This window comes from Odocoileus virginianus, chromosome 13, assembly GCF_023699985.2.
Source record: "Odocoileus virginianus isolate 20LAN1187 ecotype Illinois chromosome 13, Ovbor_1.2, whole genome shotgun sequence".
Classification (NCBI taxonomy): Eukaryota; Metazoa; Chordata; class Mammalia; order Artiodactyla; family Cervidae; genus Odocoileus; species Odocoileus virginianus.
This window is the reverse complement of record NC_069686.1, coordinates 9,037,458-9,059,503: the sequence shown is the minus strand read 5'-3', so window position 1 is coordinate 9,059,503 and position 22,046 is coordinate 9,037,458. Positions and strand designations below refer to the sequence as shown.

Genomic DNA, 22,046 nt, shown 5'->3' with positions numbered 1-22,046 from the left:
TGAATGTGCTTCTGGCAGAAAACACCAGTTTCTCAGCAACAGTTAAAGCTAGTTAAATTCAAACTAGATCAAAGGTGAGTTGCTGTAGGTACTGTTCTTCTCTTGAGTTATTAATTATTGACCAAAGACCCTTTGAATCAATTTCTTTCACTTTTAACTTGCAACAAGAAAAACATGCCTGCTCATCTTTAAAGTTGTAAAGCTTTCGAGATTTAGGGAGAAAGAAAAGGAGAAGAGAAGTTAAATGAGCACTGAAGGTAGGAGTATTTATTTTTAAAACTTCACACATGCTGAACCACCCTGTTTCTTTGTTTTTTTTTAAAGCAAAGATTCATATGTATGTTCCTAGAATAGGAAATTACATGTTCTCTTCTGATCTCTGGAGTGACTCCGTATGAAACAATATGCATATAAATTTTCTTTTTTTATTGTAGTAGAGTACTGGCAAACAAGATCCTCACTCTCCCTAGGTCACCACAGTTCTGGTCAAGCACAAAATGAACTGTACTGCTTAATTTTTTTCCCTTTGTGAGTCTGTAAATACATGTGTTCCTGAACTTTAAGGCAGAGTTCATAGCCATCCAGGAATCTTTGCTTTGGATAGGTAAAGGGATGCATTGGAAAAAGCAGCTTGCCCTGTGTCAAAAGGGGGATAAAAACAGTATAATTACCTTAAGATTTTTGAGGAGTAAGCTTCCTGTGGCGGGAAAGATGGAATGTGGTTTGTATTCACATCTGAGTTTCTTCCTCTTGTCTTCTGTAGGAGCTCTTATTTCTGGTGGCATAACTAAAAATGGTAACATTTTTTTGAATCACATCTTTGTAAATTAACAGTAAACTAGTTTTGTGTATATACATGAAAGAGGGAGAAAGAACAATAGTGTTTTAGTCATTTTTTTGAAAGTAGCCTTCCAAATTTTGATGTGATATGCAAGTATGTTAATCATAGTGGCAGAATTTGAATCACTGGTTATATATTCATCTCACAAAGTTAGTAAAAATGCACATAGCACATGTATAAAAATACTTCCCACTTTAGTAATAGAGTTTTTGAAGCTACAGTAATCTAAATGTCAAATCCAGTCCTGGGATTTACAGAAGAAGTTTAGTGATGCAACTCATGTCACAAGTTAACATTCAGTAGGTATGTTAAGAGCAGTCCAACAGTTTCCTTATTGCCAAAGATGTTCAATATTTTCTTTGGCCTAGCAGAGTATACAGGTGTACTGTTTCTCTGTGATACTGGATAAATAGAATTTACACCTTTTGTTTTGTTCTCACTTTAATGTTTGCTTTAACTTCCTAGTTTTTAATTAGATATAATGTCTTACCACTTCAGTTAGGACAAAAGTCTGTTTCTTTTTAATTCTGCCTTTTTCTTTGGTAAACTATGTTTTTTGTGAAACTGAGATGTCTGACTAAAGAATCTCAATTGTAATTTATAGTTTACAAAAATGGTTTCACCTACATTCTACTTAGTTTCTGAAGTAACACTGTGAGGTAGGAGAGCTATTATCTCATTTTCTGAGGAGAGGTTACCGCTTATGATGATAAAGCCAGAACTTGACCCAGGCCTCCTTGTTCTTTCCACTGCCTGACATCTGCTCTGAAGCCTGAGCAGCCTACACTTGACCTGATGTGTGTGTGTGAATTCAGACGGGGCTAACTGCAGAGAAGTGCGCTTGGCATGGGCTATACTGTACGGTGGCCGAGACAAATCTTAGAGGGGAGAACTTGAGGGAAGCTGGTCAGGGCTTCCTGGGCCCTTTGGCAACTGCCCTTTGCCCAAGCAGATAGGTCAGTTTCACTTCTAAGTCCTCTCAGCAACTGTTTAAGTCTGTTGTTGCTTTAGGGAGATAACTTTATGGAGATTGATTAATTCAGCAAATACTTTTTATTGTTGGCTTGCTCTAGTTACTTGGGATACAAAGAGGAGTAAATCGGTTCCTGTTTTCAGAACACTAAGTCTAGTTTTTCTTTTTAAAAAGATATGCAAACATATAATTATGGTGATGACTCCTGTGGCATGTTAATCATTTTCTCAGATAATATACTGCATAATTAAGACCTGTGGTAACAGCTTACTCTAATTCAGTTTCACAGTTACTACAATTTACCTAAACTTATCAAGGATATGTATCAGTTACTTATATTTAATTATGCAGTTTTGTTGACTTCAAAACATTACAGAATTATTTTACATTTTTAATGGGAAAAATATTATTCCATTTCATGTTGCTCCAGGTTGAACCTAAGGTAATGAGGATAGTTTTCAAAGTCAGGCAACCAAGAATTAGTTTTGGATTTTATTCAAACATGTTATGGAATACTTCCTATCATTCAAATCTTAAATGAATGCGGACTTGGTAAACACCGTTTATTTAGCCTGTTGCTTCTGCAGAGCTTGACTGTGTCATGAAATGTCATCCTCAGTAACTGTAACATCTGTAAAGTCTTCCCCGCTGTGGTTCTCACAGTGTGACTGGGTATGTGATCATGCCTACTGTGCTTAGTTGGTGGTTTCAGTTACTTAAAAAAATTTTTTAGGTTATCCTAACCAGGAATGATAAAAATTAACAACATTAGCTTCTAGTTGAACCTATGTGATTGAGTTTCATTCAGAGAAGAAATAATTGTTTGATAACTTACAAATGTTTGCATCATTTGAAACACCAGAGACATTTAAGTTTTCTTGTATATAAATTATTTGTTGGCCTTAATTGTATTTTTATTTTCTTATTGGGAAGGTAATAGCTGTTTTTTAAATACATAGAATTTTATTTATTTAATTTTGGTCGTGCTGGGTCTTCGTTGCTGCATGCAGGCTTTCTCTAGGCGTGGCGAGCAGGGGCTACTTTATAGCTGTGGTGCTTGGGCTTCTCCTTGCAGTGGCTTCTCTTGTTGTGGAGCACAGGTTTTAGATGCGCAGGCTTCAGTGGTTGTGGCACATGGGCTCTAGGTCACAGGTTCAGTAGTTGAGGCCCGTGGGCCAAGCTGCTCCATGGCATGTGGGGCCTTTCTGGACCAGAGCTCACACCTGTGTCTCCTGCGTCGGCAGGAGGACTCTTTACCGCCGAGCACCAGGAAAGGCCATAGGTGTTTTTATACAGTGCATTTAAACTTCTGATTTCACCTAAGTGTCTTTACATATTTTACATTATGAAATTGGTTTATTTGGGACTTTAATTTTTATTAGAGCCATTTTTCATTTCAGCAGGTTGTTCTTCAAGGATAAGACAAAAATACATTATAATTAGAGCTTAATTTGCAACTAAACACTGAGAATTTCTGATGTGATTCAGTTTTATTTGAATTCAAGTCACTTCCAATGTTGTGAAGCCACAATTTGGCATAAGTGATGTATACTTTTCTAAGAAAGAGTCACTGTTGTGTACCGTGTATCTTTTGGAAATCATGTAATAAAGGTACTCACCGAAGTACTATATAGCAGTTTTGTATAACTGCATTTCTTTTTTGGTAGATCAACTATTACGTACTGCAAGTCAGCACTCTGATAGCAGTGGTTTTGCTGAAGATTCGACAGACTGCCTCTCGCTTAATCATCTTCAGGTGATATTTCCTGTAGTAGTAGGTGTTGTGATTAACTTCTTTATATTTAGGTGATTTTTCACTGTCTGTATATTTAAGACAATCTGTGCAATCTTTATTTTTCAAATGATAACATCTGCATCCTAGAATTTTAGTCTTATAATCTGAGCATTTGTCTATACATTTTAAGTTACACTAATTCTTCATCTTTCTCTGAATATTTAAAAACAACAACAACAAAAAGCTTCTCTCATTTTTGGACCACCAATAAACAGTATTTTAACCCTTAACCTGTTTTGTGTTTTTTAAAAAGTTTTCTACCATCATTGTATTTCAGTGAAAGAAAATGAAAGTATTAGTCACTCAGTCTTGTCCAACTCTTTGCCACACCATGGATTTGCCAGGCTCCTCTGTCCATGGAATGTTCCAGGCAAGAATACTGGAGTGGGTAGCCATTCCCTCTTCCAGGGGATCTTCCCTACCCAGGGCTCGAACCCAGGTCTCCAGAATTGCAGGCAGATTCTTTACAATCCGTGCCTATATTTCAGTATTTTATAATTATTAATTAATAACTAACTAAAACTGTGAATCCATAGCTTGCTCAATATTACTTGACTTTTATGCTATAGTGTGTTAGATAACCCAGAAGACAGGCATGTCTTAAACTGTCCTCAAGGAGCTTATAGTTTATGTGTGCAGTACATAATGTACATGAAAAGTCTTTAAAACATCTATAAGGAAATTTTAAAGAAAACTGGAGTAAGAGAAAAAAAAGAACCTGAAAAAGAACCTTAGAGACAGCATTTAAGGAGTAAAGTAAGTAAGTAAAGTCACTCAGTCGTGTCCAACTCTTTGTGACCCCATGGACTGTAGCCTACCAGGCTCCTCTGTCCCTGGGATTTTCCAGGCAAGAGTACTGGAGCGGGTTGCCATTTCCTTCTCCAGGGGATCTTCCCAACCCAGGGATTGAACCCGGGTCTCCAGCATTGCTTTACCGTCTGAGCCACCAGGGGAGCGCCCATTTAAGGAGTAGACAGTGAGGAGAAGTTTCTAAGGAGGCTCAGAATAATCCAGCAGGCATAAAAATTGAGAGATGGAGGAGAAACTTTTAAAAGGAGAGCTGTAGCCACTGGAGTGAAAAGATGAAAATTTGTTTATTCTGAAATTGAGTACTTGAGTGAGTAGTTCTGATGCATTAAATGAGAAGAGTGATTGGAGAGTAAATCAGTGACAGAGAAGATATGAATTATGTTATTTTTTCAAATAAGGATGGTAGCTAAGGGTTATAGGTCTTTTTGTCTTTTTTATACAGTAATGATTTAGGAAAGTTGTTTGGCTAAGAGAAAGAGAGCTTGATGCAGAAAAGTCTGGGATGAACCTGGAGAAATACCCTGACCTTTGAAAGGAGGTGGTCAGAAGTAGATTGGAGGGATTAGCTTTGAAAAGAGACACAGTTTTCTTTCAGAATTGAGAGGAGGAATGATGGGGTAAGGTACAGGGAAGTTTGTAGGTCTTGAGGAAGAAGTTAAGACATCTTTGTCCATTTTCTCTGAGTCAGTGTCATATGTTGGAAGGAAAGGAGTGCTTAGTTGCTCAGTCATGTCGACTCTTTGCAGCCTCGTGGAATGTAGTCCGCTAGGTTCCTCTGTCCATGGAATTTTTCAGGCAAGATTACTGGAGTGGGTTGCCAATTCCTGTTCCAGGAAAGAAAGGAGATAGATGTTGAAAGGGGTATTTAAGGAAAATAGTAAGGATCTGGAACAATCTTTGTGAGAAAGCAGAGTTGTTGTTGATAAAGGACACTAAAAGCAGTTTAGAACAGCACCAGAGCCAAAACGAAGGTGGGAGACTCCAAAAGTATAGAAGCATCATAGCAGTTTGGTATTTTGTTAATGCTCCTACTTATTTGAATTTTCCATCCTTCTACCTGTTTTCCTTTCACAGGTTCATGAGTCCTTGCAAGCCATGGGGAGTAGTGCAGATAGCTGTGACAGTGAGACAACAGTCACATCATTTGGTGAAGACCTTGTCACACCAACAGCACAAGACCAGCCTTATTTTAATGAATCAGAGGAGGAGTCTCTTACCTGTCCTCAGATGGAAGGAGAGAAGGCAGCAGCAGTTGCTGAGAAAAGGTCAGATGGCCAGGATTTCCTTCAGTGCCAGACTGTTGAGAACATTGGACATCAGCAGTCCACCTGGAGTGCAGGGGATCACGTTACTGAAATTACTAAAAGGAAAGAGGATGTGTCTGCAGCACAGCCTGTGGAATTACTAAGGGAAGCAAGTGCCGAAAGTGACATGGATAAAAGCAGTGAATGTGAATATGTCCAGTATACTACCCATCACATTCTAAAATCACTGGCTTCTATTGAAGCTAAATGTGATGAGAAAGGGGCTGAAAATACAGCGGGGTCGCCCTCTTCTGTGGACAGAGTTAATACAGCTTTACAAAGAGCACAGATGAAGGTTTGTAGTCTGTCTACTCAAAGAGTGGGGCGTAGTTTGATAAAGTCAAAAGATCTGTTAAAACAGAGGTACCTGTTTGCAAAAGCTGGCTACCCGCTAAGGAGGTCTCAGTCTTTACCAACCACCTTGCTGAGCCCAGTAAGGGTTGTGTCATCAGTCAATGTTCAGTTGTCCCCTGGAAAAGAGACCAGATGCAGTCCCCCATCCTTCACCTACAAGTATACACAGGAGGAGGAGCAGAGATTAGAAAAAGGAGCGCGCGAGCACGATGGCCAGTCTTCAGTCACATCCACTATCTTCATCTCTCCGACACCTGGGAAGAAGGAAGCCGCCGGCCCGAGCGAGGCGCCCCGGGCGGAGGAGCGCCTGCCGCGGGGGAGCCCGGCCTGCGCGCTGTCTGCTGCGGCGCCCGTCTCCCAGTCCGCCTGCTCCCTGCACTCTCTCCACGCCGAGTGGCAGGAGCGGCCGCTGTGTGAGCACGCGAGAACCCTGAGCACCCACAGTGTCCCCAGCGTGCCAGGCGCCGCCTGCAGTGCCTTCCCGGCCCCCCTCGGATGTCCTTACTCACACAGACACGCCTCCCCTTACCGAGCGTGCTCTCTGAACCCCCCTTCTGCCATCGAGATGCAGCTGCGAAGAGTGTTGCATGATATTAGAAATTCACTGCAGAATCTTTCACAGGTATGAAACCAAGTTTATCTCTCTTACTCTTGTTTTCTTTTATTGGTCTGAGTTCCTCTTAACTCACTGAAAAGCTAGGAGCCATCAGACACCAACCACCTCAGCCTCATTTTCCTGCATTCCTTAATTTGTCTGTACCTGCCCCCGCCCCCCCAGCCTCTTCCTTCCTAGCTCAAGGGAAAATCTGTAGCTAATTCTGAACAAGGTGAATGTCTCTGTTCACAGTCTCCCTCCTAGAAAAGAGCTTTTGTTTTTTAGGTGTCCTCCTTTCTTTAGCCTCTCCGCCTTCGTCTCTGTCTTAGTCAAGTTGTCTTTGTCATTAAAAAAGAAAACTTCTCAAGTGCTGTGTGTCCTTTTCTCTTCCATCTGACAGTGTTCACCACTTCTTTCTAAGTTTTCCTCCCTTGGCTTCTGTGTCGCCGTGTGTTCTCCTGGTTCCACTCGTTGCTCTCTGACTAAGCTTTTCCTTCATCTGCTGACTCCTGACGCTGGTCTCCTGGTACAGAATTAGTCTGCTTCCACTGGGTTAAAAGAAAAGAAAAAAATCAGGTAAACGTGTGAATCTGAATAAAAATAGCCTGTGTGTCTTGTCACTTTAAAAGTCACTGCTCTCAGATTTGTGAGTGGGATGGAAATAATTTCCAAAATAAGTTTTGAAAAAGAAGTAAATTGTCTCTTGGTTTGCCTTTCACATTGCCTTTCTGAATCTCTTTGTAAGCTACTTAGATTAGGCAGTTGAGGAAATGAAGAAAATGACAGTGGAATGTAATGAGCAGGAGGGTCAGGTAAGAGTCGAGAAGCCTAGAGTGTATTTAATGCATTGCTTTTCATGATGATGTAGACAGGAAGCCTCTTTGACAGTAAAAATGAAAGTTATGTAGTAAAATACACTTTTAAGTAGAGATTTTATCCTCATGATGATTGTCTTCTACTAATGATTTTCAGTCTAACCAGAAAGTGGGTGTGTCTCTTTCCTCCTTACAAAATAGAGTTCTGTCCACAAATGAGAAATTAACCTTTCAGCTGCAGTCATGGGAAGCTGGGGATTCCCAGGGTCCTGTCCACCTACACCTTCATGTCCCACCTGTCTAGACCAGCTTGTTCTGCTCTAGATGTGGTTTTCTCTTCCGTGTTCCGTCAGTAACTCAGCTCATTTCCCCATCCTCACTCCACCCCTCCTCAGTAGACATGTGCGTTTATCGCCTGGCCTCTGCCCGTCTCGCCAGGCCCATTCCCTGTGAGCGCGCTCCACATTACACGTGCAGGCTCCTGCGTACGTGTGTGTCCCTCGCTGTCTGGTTTTTTCACACATGCCACTTTTTTTTAACCTGGGATGGCCTGCCCCTGCCTTTCTTCACCTGACCAAGTCCTGTTTTCTGTTAAGGTACGGCTGAGGTGTTATCACTGTCGAGAACTAATCTGGATTTTTGGTTGTTTTCCTCATAGCAGTCCCCACACCAACCCCAGCCAATATTATGTATATGTTTCTACTTCTGTTTTCTCCTTGTTTCTTGCCCTGTGAGAATGCTTGAAGGCTGAGAATGCCTTCTGTCTTCCCTAAGTGATGCATAGTAGATACTCAGATATCTAAGAATGAGTGTGGTGATTGCTTGCCACTTTCTTCAGCCAAGTCAGTAGTTTCTGTGATCTCAGAATGACATTTGCTATTGCTTCTATATTTCTGAGTTTTGTTTTTATTTTTCTACTTTCTCAAGGCAAGAAGGAGGTCCTGTAAGACATATTAATAGATTTAAACTATATATATTCCTTTGCCTCTTTCCTGTTCCAAATATACTGACTTAAAACTAAAACAGATAGAAGTAGTAGGTGGTACTGGTGACCGATTTATCAGATTTCTGCTTATAACATGAAGTGGTTTTAGGTTTTGTTTTATGCCCCAAAGAGAAGCATATGTACACCCCAAATTCTGCCTTTTTAACACCTTAGATGATGTGGAAGTAGTCACTTTAACGTTGCTTTCTAATCAGACTTTCACTCTTTTGAAGTACCCTATGATGAGAGGACCTGATCTTGCTGCTGCTCCGTATAGTACTCAGAAATCATCTGTTCTACCTCTTTATGAAGTAAGTTATTACTTAAATCTCTGTGTTACAGAATAATTGGTGTGATTTGGAAGTTAATGCTGTTATATTGCATTTTAGAATACTTTTCAGGAGCTCCAAGTAATGAGGCGGAGCCTGAATTTGTTTAGAACGCAAATGATGGATTTAGAATTGGCAATGCTGCGTCAGCAAACCATGGTTTATCATCATATGACTGAGGAGGAAAGGTAAAAGCTCATGTCTTAATGTTGACTTAAAATATTTTCATTCTAAAAAGCATTGGTAACTTTTTTTTCTTTTTGGAAGCTGAATTTTATTTATACTGCTGTGTACCCTTTATGTAGTCTGTCAGCCAGTGTAAATAAAATTGGGCACAACGTTTTGCTAAGTAATCTTCTCTGTCTTCACTGAACTGAGGAAGACAGCGGCTGGAATCTGTTTCTTGTTGTCTGGAATATTTGTGATGAAAGCTAGAGGAAGAAAAAGGAGTTACAGTGGTTATACGTATTGCAGATGCTGTTGTGCTGTCTGTAGAACTTGGCGTTTCAGCACCTTCCGAAAGCTTGTGAGAGTTGTGAACACTGAGTTTCCAAGCTGCTTTTTTCGAACTCTGTGCCTCCTAACAGGTATGAAGTGGATCAGCTGCAGAGCTTGAGAAATGCAGTCCGAATGGAACTCCAGGACCTGGAGCTGCAGCTGGAGGAGCGCCTGCTGGGGCTGGAGGAGCAGCTCCGGCCCATGCACGTGCCGCTTCCCTTCCGCCCCTCGGCCCTCACGGTATGCGCCCTCGGTCGTCACAGCTTTCACTCAGAACTTGCTAATAGCGTTGCACGCAATTTAGGACAAATGCCTTCATTTAAAATCATAATTTAATAATAGAGAATAAAGACCAATGCAAAAATTTAAGGATTTTAAAGGATAAATGATAGTAGGTTAGCATATGACTAATTTAGATGTTACTCATTGTGTATAACTGAAGAACACACATATATATATTTCATGTAACCTTTCCCCCCCGTTTCTTGCCTTTGAAAAAACACTGTTCCCTTTACACTTTTCCTTTATTTTGGATTCTTTTCCATTCTGTATGTTTTTTAAGGAATCAAATAAGATCTTTGTAAAAGCAGAGAAACATGTATGCAAACAAGATAATAGAGACAAACACTATCTCTCTCTATTTTGTACCACTATTCTTACTCCTAATATTCCTTTTCATGCAATTTCAACTTCAACAATTGTATTCTTATTTTTGCCAAAATCTTTCAGTTGTAGAATATGTTGTTTTGAAATGTTGAAACAGTGAACTCTTCTCTTTGTTAATTGAACATAACTGATTTTGTTAAAGTCACTTCAGTCATGTCCAACTCTGTGTGATCCCATAGACGGCAGCCTACCAGGCTCCTCCATCCATGGGATTTTCCAGGCAAGAGTACTGGAGTGGGGTGCCATTGCCTTCTCCGATACATATATATGTATATATGTATAGCACAGATTAAGAATATCTTGTCAATGAATGTGTCATCAACAGTTTTGATCTATTTGATCTCATTGACAGTTTTGATCTATTATTCTGAGAAATGTTCATTGGTGAGATCAGAGAATCAGAACATCTTCTGTGCAAGCTTCAGTCACAGTAACACTTTTATAGGATCCTGTGACAGCTGTGGCTGACTTTTGTGACATAAAGGACAGCTTTAGAGCAATAATTAGCTCATTTTATCATAAAGTATTTGCAATTTAAAAAAACTACACACAGACACACACACACATATCATACATATATTATATATATGTATATTGTTTTACTTTTTCAGGGAATGTGTGGCAGTAGAAGCGCTGATAACTTGTCATGCCCTTCTCCATTGAATGTAATGGAACCAGTAAGCCTCTTTCCTTTTAAATCACTGGGGAAGGGAATGATATAATATTTCATAAACACACAGTTTTCCTAATGTAGATGGTAAAAAAAAATTAAATACACAATTTGATAAGTTAGTTAATTTGATTAGAAGTGAGTCTGGAACTTCTGGAAGTCCGTTGCTATCTTCGGCCACTAGAAAGCCAGTTAACTGCAATAATGATTTATCTTTATGGCCTAAAGGAAGTAATGCATCATAAAAAGTAATTTATATTTCAGGAAATGTGCTTTCACAGTCTGATTCCAGGTTCTTTAGGTAATTGGATCTTTAAGATGACTACATTTTGAACAAAGATTGACTTTTATTGTAATTTAAATGAATTAGTTCATTTGAGGGCATTATGAGTTTTTTTTACTGGTTACTTTTCTTTGTAAGTAATTTGGACACCCATGTGGAACCAAGTAAAATTTCATCCAGCTATAGCCTAGTTAAACATTTTATGGCTTGATCTCACTGTGAATTTGAATTTTTCTTGCTGTTTTTGCAAATGAAATTGAGTAGTAACCAAATGAGTGCCTTTGAATCATGTCTCTACAAGTTAAATGATTTGGGGCAGCATCAAGGATATTAATCTTCTTTTAACTACCAGTCTTAATTTAAGAGAAGAATTAGAGTTTTTCTGATCTCTAGGTCACTGAACTGATGCGGGAACAGTCATACCTAAAGTCTGAATTGGGCCTGGGCCATGGAGAAATAGGATTTGAAATTCCTCCTGGAGAAAGCTCAGAATCTGTTTTTTCCCAAGCAACATCAGAGTCATCTTCTGTGTGTTCTGGTCCCTCTCATGCCAGTAGAAGAACTGGAGTACCTCCTGTTGACTCAGTGGGCAAACCCAAAACCCATCTGGTACCAAGCAAGAAATTATTCCGAGCGTCAGTGGCCCTAACACCAACTGCTCCTTCTAGAACAGGCTCTGTGCAGACACCTCCAGATGTGGAAAGTTCTGAGGAAGCTGGAGCAACTGAAGAAACCTCAGAAGCTGTAGGACCTAAATCTGAAGTAGAGGAAGAACATGGAAAAGTCTCATTATTGCCAGCTGCTGAGGAAGTACATAAAAATGTGGAGCAAGATGAGTTACAGCAAGTCATAAGGGAGGTGAGTAAAATCTATGCTTAATTAATTTATTTGGAATAGGTTTCATTTTAACATTATTTATAAGATACTCCTTTGATTCACTGTATTCAGTAATTTTCCCATTGATCCACCTCATGTCTATTATGTTTGTAATGCTGTTTCTGCAAATTTCATACTCCCATGTGAAATAATTGCGATTCTCTATATTCACTTTGGTGAAGAAGGTATGTGTAGGGTTCAAAATAAGTGAACAAGTGACAAGGACTTTAGACTTCTGTTTCCACCTTTGTAAAATTAAGGATTATAGTTTAGATCTCTTCCACAATTAAAATCTGCTATTTTATAATGTCAATTGAGATTTTAAGAAGTATGAAGAATTTAATCTATTTGGTTTAGTGAGTAGAGACCTATAGAAATTATGTAAGTCATTCAAAGATAGAAATATGAAATTAAAGTTTACCCTGTGTGATTAGCAGTATGCAGACCTGAAGCATTTATCAATAGTTCTAGGTTACCGAAAGGACTGGAGAAACTTAGGAAGACTAATAATCAAAGGCAAAATATTTGAGAAATTAGTAAATAGTTGCTTTTGGCACCAGGATCGGATAGTAAGGAACAGTATGGATATAATTTTAAAAAGGAGACTGCTATAGATACATATTTATGTATGACTTTTTTTTTTCCTTTTCTCAAATCACATTATGTCCTTGGATGCAAAATTCAGTAGAGTGCATAAGATAAAAATTATACATGTTGAATTTATTTTTCTCATTCTGTTCCCTGTCTTAAGAGTAACTCTGAGGAAGAACCATAATTATTCGTAGTTCTTTCCAACTGGGATACTAAAATCCATGATAAAAAGGATCATTCATTCTTTCCATTAGTGAAAAGAATAATAGCTGCTGTGTTTTAAAAAAAAAATGGTTTACAAGTGTCTTAATGAGTACCTGTTCTGTAAAGGAGAAAAGGAAAATGGATTTTAGACCATGAATTCCTTAAGCCTCAAGTCTAGTAGGAAGGTAAATAGAACTAACTCAGGGAACAGTTGAAAAATCATACAGAAAAACATTTAGTATAATGTGCTGAGAAGTAAGGATTTAGAAATGGAAAATACCGAAATGAACCAGAGAAATATGTCAGTGGCTCCCTCTTTTTAATCTTTGTACTTACAGTAAATTCAGTAATCTGAGTGTAACACATTTTTAGAATTAATTTGTGAGTAACACTGAACAAATTTTTAGTGGTTATGGGTCAAGAATGGTGGTGGCAATTTGCAGCAACGTGCACGGACCAAGAGATTGTCATACTGAGTGAATAAGTCAGAGAAGGAAAATACAGGATGACAGCCCTTGTGCTGGAATCTATAAAGAAATTATACAATTGAACTTACTTACAAACAGAAAGAGATTTGCAGACTTAGAGAACTGAACTTATGGTTGGCAAGGGGAAGGAAGAGGGGGATAGTTAGGAAGTTTGGGATGGACATGGACACATTGCTATATTTGAAATGGTAACTTGATAGCACATGGAACTCTGCTCAATGTTATGTGGCAGCCTGGATGGGAGGGGAATTTGGGGGAAAGTGGATATATATGGCTGAGTCCCTTCACTCTTCATTTGAAATTATCACAACATTGCTAATGGGCTATACCCAGTACAAAATTGTTCTTTTTTTTTTGTTTTAAAGAATGGTGGCAACATACCAAAATGTTTTTTTCAAATGAGCCATTGCTCCTCTGGGTCCAGAGATTAGTTCATGTATGAGGTACCATCATTTACAGCTGCATGACAGTAACTTGAGAAGTGCCTTGAAAATAAAGTCAGTTTTGCTTTATATGACATTAATATATGCATTCCTAAAAATCATGCTGTGCAGATAGATTTGTGCAGTAAAATCTACAGAGCTCATGGGGAAAATAGTATTAGAAGCATAACATTCAAAACTTTTGTCAGTGACATATTTTTGAAAAGGTGAAAACCTAATAAAAACAGTAACACTGTTTTGTTAAGAAATAAATGCTGCAATAGTGTGACACTGCCTTGAAAAAGACCTGAAATTTGCTTCTGGAATTGGATTTTGGAAGGGCTGCAAAATAAGTTACTTGTGAGTTACTGTGAAGTGGGAGAGGTGGGTGATGATGAAATCCAACAGAAATTGTAATGCCAGATGCAGATAGGTGTGCTTCATAACACAGTGAACTAAGTAGCTGTTTAATGTTTGTACATGTTGGGTACCTTGTTCCTAGGTTCAGCTGACATTCAGACAAATTAACACTTACAAAACAAGCATTCTGCCAATAGCAGAAGACACTGCATGTATGTCATTTCTTTTCATGACATGAATTACCAACTTGAAATTTAAAAGATCTTAATTCTATAAATTTATGTGTCCTATAAATGTAATTATTTTGTAGGTTGGTTGTGTCTGGCTAATATTTAGCAAGCTTTATACATCCACCTTGCTCAGTTAGCTAGGTGTGACTGATGGTGTTTCACATCAAAGATCAATTTTTGAGTAGAACTAAGTAATTATTTTTCTCCACAATGTATTTGTTAACTGAGGAAATCAGTTTTAAGGTACTCCCCATCTCCCTTGACACAAAATGTGGTATTTTTGTTCCCTTTAGCTTGCTTTGGTTTGAAATTTTTCCTTGAAAACTGGACTTTATATACTCATTTGGCACAAATACTCTCTTAACACACACTTGAGTCCTGATTTTTAATGTTAATGGATGGCCTGATATGTGCTATAAGTGATTTCCTGATAGCTCAGTTGATAAAGAATCTGCCTGCAATGCAGGAGACCCTGGTTTGATTCCTGGGTCAGGAAGATCTTCTGGAGAAGGGAATGGCTACCCACTCCAATATTCTGGCCTGGAGAATTCCATGGATAGTCTGTGGGGTCGCAGAGAGTCAGACAAGACTGAGCGACTTTCACTTTCACTTTCAAAGCATCCCTAAACCAGAACATTGATTCTTTTGGGCTGGTAGAACTTAGCATATATGGAAAACTTGGTTGTTCCCATCATACTGTGGTGGTGCTAGAGAATTACTTAACCATTTATAAGACCCTCCCTATTAAATATGGGAGATTCTATAATTTGAAGGACTGACATGTGAGACAAATGTTTGAAGAATTTTTCAGAATTTGTTACTGTTAGTTAGAAACTTCCTGATTCAGAATTTGACATAGTTTGGAGGAACTTTAGCTTAACACTGACCCTTTTAACTGTCTCCAAAGAAGAGCTTATCAGGCAAATTGTATAGTAGATCAAACAGGGCATAAGAGGAACACTGATGTCCTTAAAAAAATAAACTCTTTTGAAGCACTTTAAAAGCATATGTTAACGGATAAATTAGTCTAATGTCATCTATAATTTTAAAAGTCATTTGGGTTATTATCATTTTAGCTCAGTTACAGTGGTGTTCTGTTAAACTTTGCAAAAAATTTAAAATTCAGATTAGTCTTGATTCTGTTCATTTAAAATTGGTAATCTTTTTCCTTAAATATAATGGTACTGAATCCCAGTTTTTTTAAACTCTTATTGTATCAGCTACCAAGAAAAACAGAATTGTCTTCCCAGCAAATTCTGGGTCCCTAACCTCGTTAACAAAGCCATTATTCATGAAGGGAAGATTTAAGCTTGGGTTGAACAGTTTTGCAGGTGAGGATTAAGCATGTTTGGCAAACACTTTTAGGGAAGTGTTCTTATTGCTCTCATGGGTGCATGAAAACAACGATGTCTATCAGGCCTTTGTTTCCATTATTTCACCATATGTGAAGTTTTTTTAAAAAAAGATTGCTTTCATTACTTATAATACTGATACAGTAGAATTCTTTTGAAAGAGAACACCGAAAGAAAAAGTAAGTAAAAAAGGTTACTTGATAGAATAAATGAGCATGTGTCCACAGAAGCAAATTGAACAGAACTAAATGTCAGAATATAAGATGGATTGCTCTGTGTAGAGTTTTCTTCTCTGTTCACTGAAGTTCCTAGGCTTGGTGCATGCCTCTGAGTAACCGCTTCATCTGGCCCACTCTTGGATGTGTTTTGGTAAATGCGTAGCTTGCCTGTGGTCTTGCTGCAGCCCTGTTAGTGATGGTGCAGTGATTGCTGCCGCACATGAGGCACTTGGGAGAGGCTAGTAGACGGACGTGTTGCCCCCACTTCAGGCTTGCTGGCACCTTGGTAATATGCCAGTGTGCATGCCTGCCTTGATCTCAACTAGTCTGTCTTCAGTGGATTTTACTTTGTGGAAGTTATAAAGTGGACTTCACCGTTCATTCCACTGATTTTCTCACCACTTGTCCTTCCCCACCTCTGTCACATGAGAGACTTTGGAGCTCATGCATTTGTTCATACGTTTACTACTTCAGTAAATTACCAAAGGCGTTCTGTCGTTTTGCAGCGCTTATAGGTGGTCCTTTGTTCCTCACTGTCTGTTCTTGTTTGCGTGTGATACTCTCTCTCACTCTCCCATTGACGGCATTTATTCAGACATTCACTGAGCACTTACTGTGTGCCAGAACACGCTGATAAATTTCCATTTGAGTGCACCCTTCCTATTCCGAGTCCCTTCTCCTCTCTAGCTAGTAGGAACTATCTTATCAGCTAGGCTTCTTTCTGCTCCCTGTCTTAAGGTGCCCTTGCTACTGTTTTCATCCTCACTGTTGTCTGCACTTTGCCTTACTTTTTCATTACTATCTTAAAGTTTGCTATTATCTGATAACTTTTTCCTCTTCTATCCCATTCTAGTCTCTCATTTTTTATTCTGTTCTTACATCACTAATGAGTTAACAGTTTTTCCTCTTTAATATTTTATGAAATATTTGTTCTGAGTCCAACTAGATAATAACATCCTTGGTAGAGACTTTTTTATGTTTTACTGCAGTGATGTCTGCACCCGTCCCCACCCCTCAAATGTTGGCACACTTTTTTGGTTTGTAGATAATACTTTTGGGCTAGTTTGTTTTTGAATGATGAAGAATGAAAAAAGTTTTTGAGTGAAGTATGATGAGATGTGCATTGGACAACAGGACTGAAAGACTCTGCTAACTCATTGTCTTTTGTAAATATGGATTTACAGAGGATCTAATTTAACATACTGCATTTGTACTTGTATGCTGTGGCAAAGAAATTCTGGGATCATATTTGTATCCAATATATATTTGTTTAAAAGACGAATCTGAAGGACTATGAACTTAACAGACCTTTGATGTTTAAAGTTTAGAGACACTGGTAGAAGGTGAAATGAGAAGATTTTATATTTAAATATGTTTCAGTACAGATAGTTGGAGTTAAGGAGCATTTGTTTCTCTGAATATTTATGTATAAATATATATATATATATATATATATATATATAGTGTAATGTATATATTGCATGACATTATTACAGAGCCATTTTTGGAAAGACTTCCATTGAGATGTGTTCAGGATGTACTTAGGAACATTTTAGGAAAGAGATAGGCTGACAGGAAAGTGGAAATGTAGAATTTTTAAAAGCTGGTTGAGTGTGTCTTGAGTATTAATTCAGGAAGGCATTATCAGTTTATTTGAGGAAACACACATCTAAAGCCTTCACAAAGGGCTACTTAGAGGTGATGCCCTGGGCTTCCCAGGTTGCTCAGTGGGAAAGAATCTGTGGCCAGTGCAGGACATACAGGAGCTGTGGGTTTGATCCCTGGGTCCGGAGGATCCCTCGGAGGAGGAAATGGCAACTCACCCAGGTATTATTGCTTGGAAAATCCCACAGATAGAGGAGATTTGTGGGCTGCATTCCATGGGGTCACAAATCAGAGAGAAAAAGATGGAGGTGTGCATGTGTAGTGTTAGGGCATCTGGAGAAGAAAATCTTGAGGGAATTGTCATTGCCTCTATATCTGTTTGCGTTTTCCAACAATAAAATGACATGTAAATCCTCATTCAAAGCAAAGTTTTCAGACAGGTGACAAACATACCATACAACTAAATATTGACTTACTTAAGAGTTTATGGTGGTTTTGGTGGTGGTGTTCAGTCACTCAGTCATGTCCGACTCTTTCCTACCACATGGACTGCAGCATGCCAGGCTTCCTAGTCCTTCACCATCTCCTGGAGCTTGCTCAAACTCATGTCCATTGAGTTGGTGATGCCATCCAACCATCTCATCCTCTGTCATCCCCTTCTCCTCCTGCCCTCAATCTTTCCCAGCGTCAGGGTCTTTTCTAATGGGTCAGCTCTTTGTATCAAGTGGCCAAAGTATTGGGGCTTCAGCTTCAGCATCAGTCCTTCCAATGAATATTTAGGATTGATTTCCTTTAGGATTGACTTGTTTGATCTCCTTTCTGTCCACAGGATTCCCAAGAGTCTTCTCCAACACCACAGTTCAAAAGCATCAATTCTTCCATGCTCAGCCTGCTTTATGGTCCTACTCTCACATCCATACATGACTACTGGAAAAACCATAGCTTTTACTAGACAGACCTTATGGCTGTTCAGAGGATTTTTTTTTTTCATGTTTTAAACTATATTTTACTAAATGAACATTATTCTCTCCACTTAAAATGTACATGTTGGGTTAGAATAATATGTAACTTCCTTAAATACTTTGCTTTCAGTTAGTATAAATAGGGGATACACCTGTATATTCTGTCACTAATGTGTGGTTTTAACAATGAGACCACTTGAGTATCCTGCTGATTACCAAGAGATTGTTGTTGTTGTTCAGTCACTAAGTCTCTGCGACCCCATGGACTGCAGCACACCAGGATTCCCTGTCCTTCAGTATCTCCCAGAGTTTGCTCAAACTCCTGTCCATTGAGTAGGTGATGCCATCCAACCATCTTATCCTCTGTCGTCCCCTTCTCCTCCTGCCCTCATTCTTTCCCAGCATCAGGGTCTTTTCCAATGTGTCGGCTCTTTACATCAGGTGACCAAAGTTTTGGAGCTTCAGCTTCAGCATCAATCCTTCCAATGAATATTTAGGATTGATTTCCTTTAGGATTGACTTGTTTGATCTCCTTTCTGTCCAAGGGACTATCAAGAGTCTTCTCCAGCACCACAGTTTGAAAACATCATTTTTTCAGCACTCAGCCTTCTTTATGGTCCAACTCTCACATCCATACATGACCACTAGAAAAACCATAGCTTTGACTATATGGACCTTTGTTGGCAAAGTGATATCTCTGCTTTTTAATATGCTGTCTTAAGTTTGTTATAGGTTTTCTTCCAAGGAGCAAGCATCTTTTAATTTCATGGCTACATTTACCATCTGCAGTGATTTTGGAGCCCAAGAAAATAAAGTCTGTCACTATTTCCAATATTTCCCCATCTATTTGCCTTGAAGTGATGGGACCAGATGCCATGATCTTAGTTTTTTGAATGTTGAGTTTTAAGCCAGCTTTTTCACTCTTCTCTTTCACTTTCATCAAGAGGCTCTTTAGTCCCTCTTTGCTTTCTGCCATTAGGTAGATAGACATTAATTTAAAAAAAAGAAAACATAAAAGTGAACATAATAATCAGTTCTTTCAAGTTATTTTGTGTCATAGGGTAAATTATCTATGAAGTTTTAACATTTGTTAATATTCTCAACTTGAGAATTGTGATATTTTGTAATGGAGTTATTTGAATTATGCTAGACAAAATCTCAGAACATGATCCAAGTTTGAGGATAGATGGATGTGATTCCCTGCTCACTGTCTGTATTTCATGAAGGATTTACATGAAGGTTTAGTTTTCTCTGTAGTTTAGCTGACTGTAGAAATTAAATGTCATTTACTTGTTTTTTCTGATAACAGAATAAAATGGATTATAGTGATACTGTTAAATTCTCATTTTCTTCTTTTTCCATTCTAGATTAAAGAGTCTATTGTTGGGGAAATCAGACGGGAAATTGTAAGTGGACTTCTGGCAGCAGTATCTTCAAGTAAAGCATCCCATTCTAAGCAAGATAGTCACTAATGGAATTTATAGGTAAATTTTTCTGAATTTCTTTGTTTAGCTAAATGTAACAGTACTTAGTTTTTAATGCTTTTTCTTAATATATAGGTCTGTTTCCCTAGCTAAATTTTTATTTTTAGTAAGTATGTAATATGTTATTTTACAGTGTGAAAACCTTTTATAACCTCATCTGAGGTGTTAAGTGAGTCAAATCTCATAATCTCAAACCTTCAAGTGATATTGATATTTTATCATTTTATTGAAATTTCATTCTAGTAAATAGATTCTGGAATTGGGGAAATTGGGACCTTCAAACCTGAATTTTGATAACACTGCCCTGGTTATAATATTACTTCAGATGGATGAAGATTTCAAGCATACGTGCATACCAAGTTGCTTCAGTTATGTCCAAGATTTCACGACTTAATCATAAATTTTTAGTATCTTTTGTTTTTTAAAGAAACATAACCCATAGGTCTCATTGTACATAGTACATTAGGTCTCACATCTAATCATGTCATAGTAGATAATGGAGGATCTTTATTCTCATCCTTCCTTTTAAAGACTTTTCAGTAATAAGTGAAAAACGCATAATGTTTACTTTTCTTTCTTCTTTTAAGGTTGGCATGGGTCCTATTAGCTGTGTGATACTGGAGTTATCAATGATATACACTGGTGGAGGTGTCATTTGTGCTTCAGAAGATACTTGCTGCTGAGCTGGGCTACTGTATACAATGTTTATTTCTTCTGTGCATATCTTTTCTAAAAACATAGAAACGTAGGCACTTTGCTGACTTTATTTCTTTTCTAAACTATCAAAACTGTAGCATTTGACAAGCCTAATATTTATTTGTATGTCAGTATTTTCCCGTTGATTGCCTAGGTAGAATTAATTTTAAAACTTGAAAACTTCCGTACTTAACCAACTTATAAATAACGTATTTCTTCAGACTAGCTTCTTAAAACACTGACCTCTATGAGGTGTTTACTGTGCAATAACTGGTTCGTTTTTTGAGAGCTTGAAACAACCAATGATACTCCCTCCACTGCTATTAATCAGTGTCACTTCCGAGAAGAAAAACTATCCTGTTGTCAAAACTGCTTTTCATTCTTGAGGAGGTTACTAATAGCAGTAGGATAGAATTTATGTTACCTAAAACTACTTAATGTTCTTACACTGTAAGCATTGTTATTTCACCCAAGACAATTGTAATTTTATTGTAGATTATGTAGTTTGGGAATTTCTGTTTGTTTGTTTCTTTGGAAACATGTCTTATGTTAAACACTATGTACTTTTTTGCATTGTCCAGACTTCTTTATTATAAGGACATGTTTCTTCTTTTAGACTAAATAGTAGAGTATTGCCAAAATAATGGGGCCTGTGACTTGAATGGATAGAAATGAATAAGCTGGTTTTGTTTTTTCAAAAATGGAAGTAATTTAGATTTTTGTTTTCTCATAAACAAATTTCAATTCATTCTTAACCAGTGAGAATTGTTTGTTTTATGGGGGAAAAAAAAGGAAGGTAGTTTCCTATTTGGTTTTATATATGTTAAATAAATGTGTAAAGTAACAACCAGATGTTATTAGAATTATTCTTTAGCATTTATAATTTTCAACTCCTATTATATTTCTTTGTGTGAAATTTTAATCAAAAGTGGTTGAGAGGTTAACAATATACTTTGAAAGAATATCTAAAAGGTTTTTTAAATGTTTGAATTATCACATCACACAAAGGCTGATTTCTAAAAAAAAAAAATTAATAAAGTATTTATTTTGCCTAACATATTTTTAGTGATTTCTTTTCTTGAACCACAACATGAAGAATTTGGATTAGATTTGATAAGTAACAAGATCCAAAAGAATTGGAGCATATAATCTAATAGGCTAAAATTCTCTTTTCCTGAAAAGGCATCTACGATGCTTTCAAAAATGTGGTTAAGCCTAGACCACCATGGAGAAAGAATGCACACTGATGCCTCTTGGTCTCATCTAGTTCTGCAGTCTTAATTACTACCATCTGAGTAAAAAATTTTCTTTAAACTGTACTGTTAAGCTACAAAGAACAGACATTAAAATATTATTCTCTGGCCAAATTCAGTCAAATTCTCAGTCAAATTCAGCAATTTGACTACCTGATTCTAATAATAGTAATGATACATATAAACCAAACACTGATATTAACACTAATACAGATATCAATGATTTTTAACTAATCAGCTTTGTAGCCACTTACAGTTTTTTCTGACTATACAAGAACCCAAAATTTGATAATCAATATTAAAACAGCCTGAGTCAATGGGAAAATCCCCTACGAAGTTTGCATGTAAAATAAAATGAACTTAAGTACTATCAGAGTTTCATGTTTA

The 22,046-nt window shown here is 37.7% G+C and overlaps 1 protein-coding gene across 7 annotated transcripts in view; it reads left to right on the top strand.

Annotated features, from left to right (window-relative positions):
* The window catches only part of ITPRID2 (ITPR interacting domain containing 2), a 38,159-nt gene extending 16,696 nt beyond the window's left edge, over positions 1 to 21,463 (top strand). For 2 of the 7 annotated variants that reach the window (XM_070475920.1, XM_070475919.1), the window contains exons 10-18: positions 3,482 to 3,570; positions 5,494 to 6,699; positions 8,688 to 8,783; positions 8,862 to 8,989; positions 9,389 to 9,539; positions 10,577 to 10,642; positions 11,312 to 11,776; positions 19,594 to 19,710; positions 20,298 to 20,386. In XM_070475920.1, the coding sequence (XP_070332021.1) occupies positions 3,482 to 3,570; positions 5,494 to 6,699; positions 8,688 to 8,783; positions 8,862 to 8,989; positions 9,389 to 9,539; positions 10,577 to 10,642; positions 11,312 to 11,776; positions 19,594 to 19,698 (2,306 nt within the window). In that variant the 3' untranslated portion in view covers positions 19,699 to 19,710; positions 20,298 to 20,386. Of the gene's footprint in view, positions 1 to 3,481; positions 3,571 to 5,493; positions 6,700 to 8,687; positions 8,784 to 8,861; positions 8,990 to 9,388; positions 9,540 to 10,576; positions 10,643 to 11,311; positions 11,777 to 19,593; positions 19,711 to 20,297 lie in introns of all 7 variants that reach the window. The other 5 variants (XM_020888663.2, XM_070475921.1, XM_070475924.1 and 2 more) reach the window with 5 other exon arrangements.
* Positions 21,464 to 22,046: the final 583 nt, after the last annotated feature.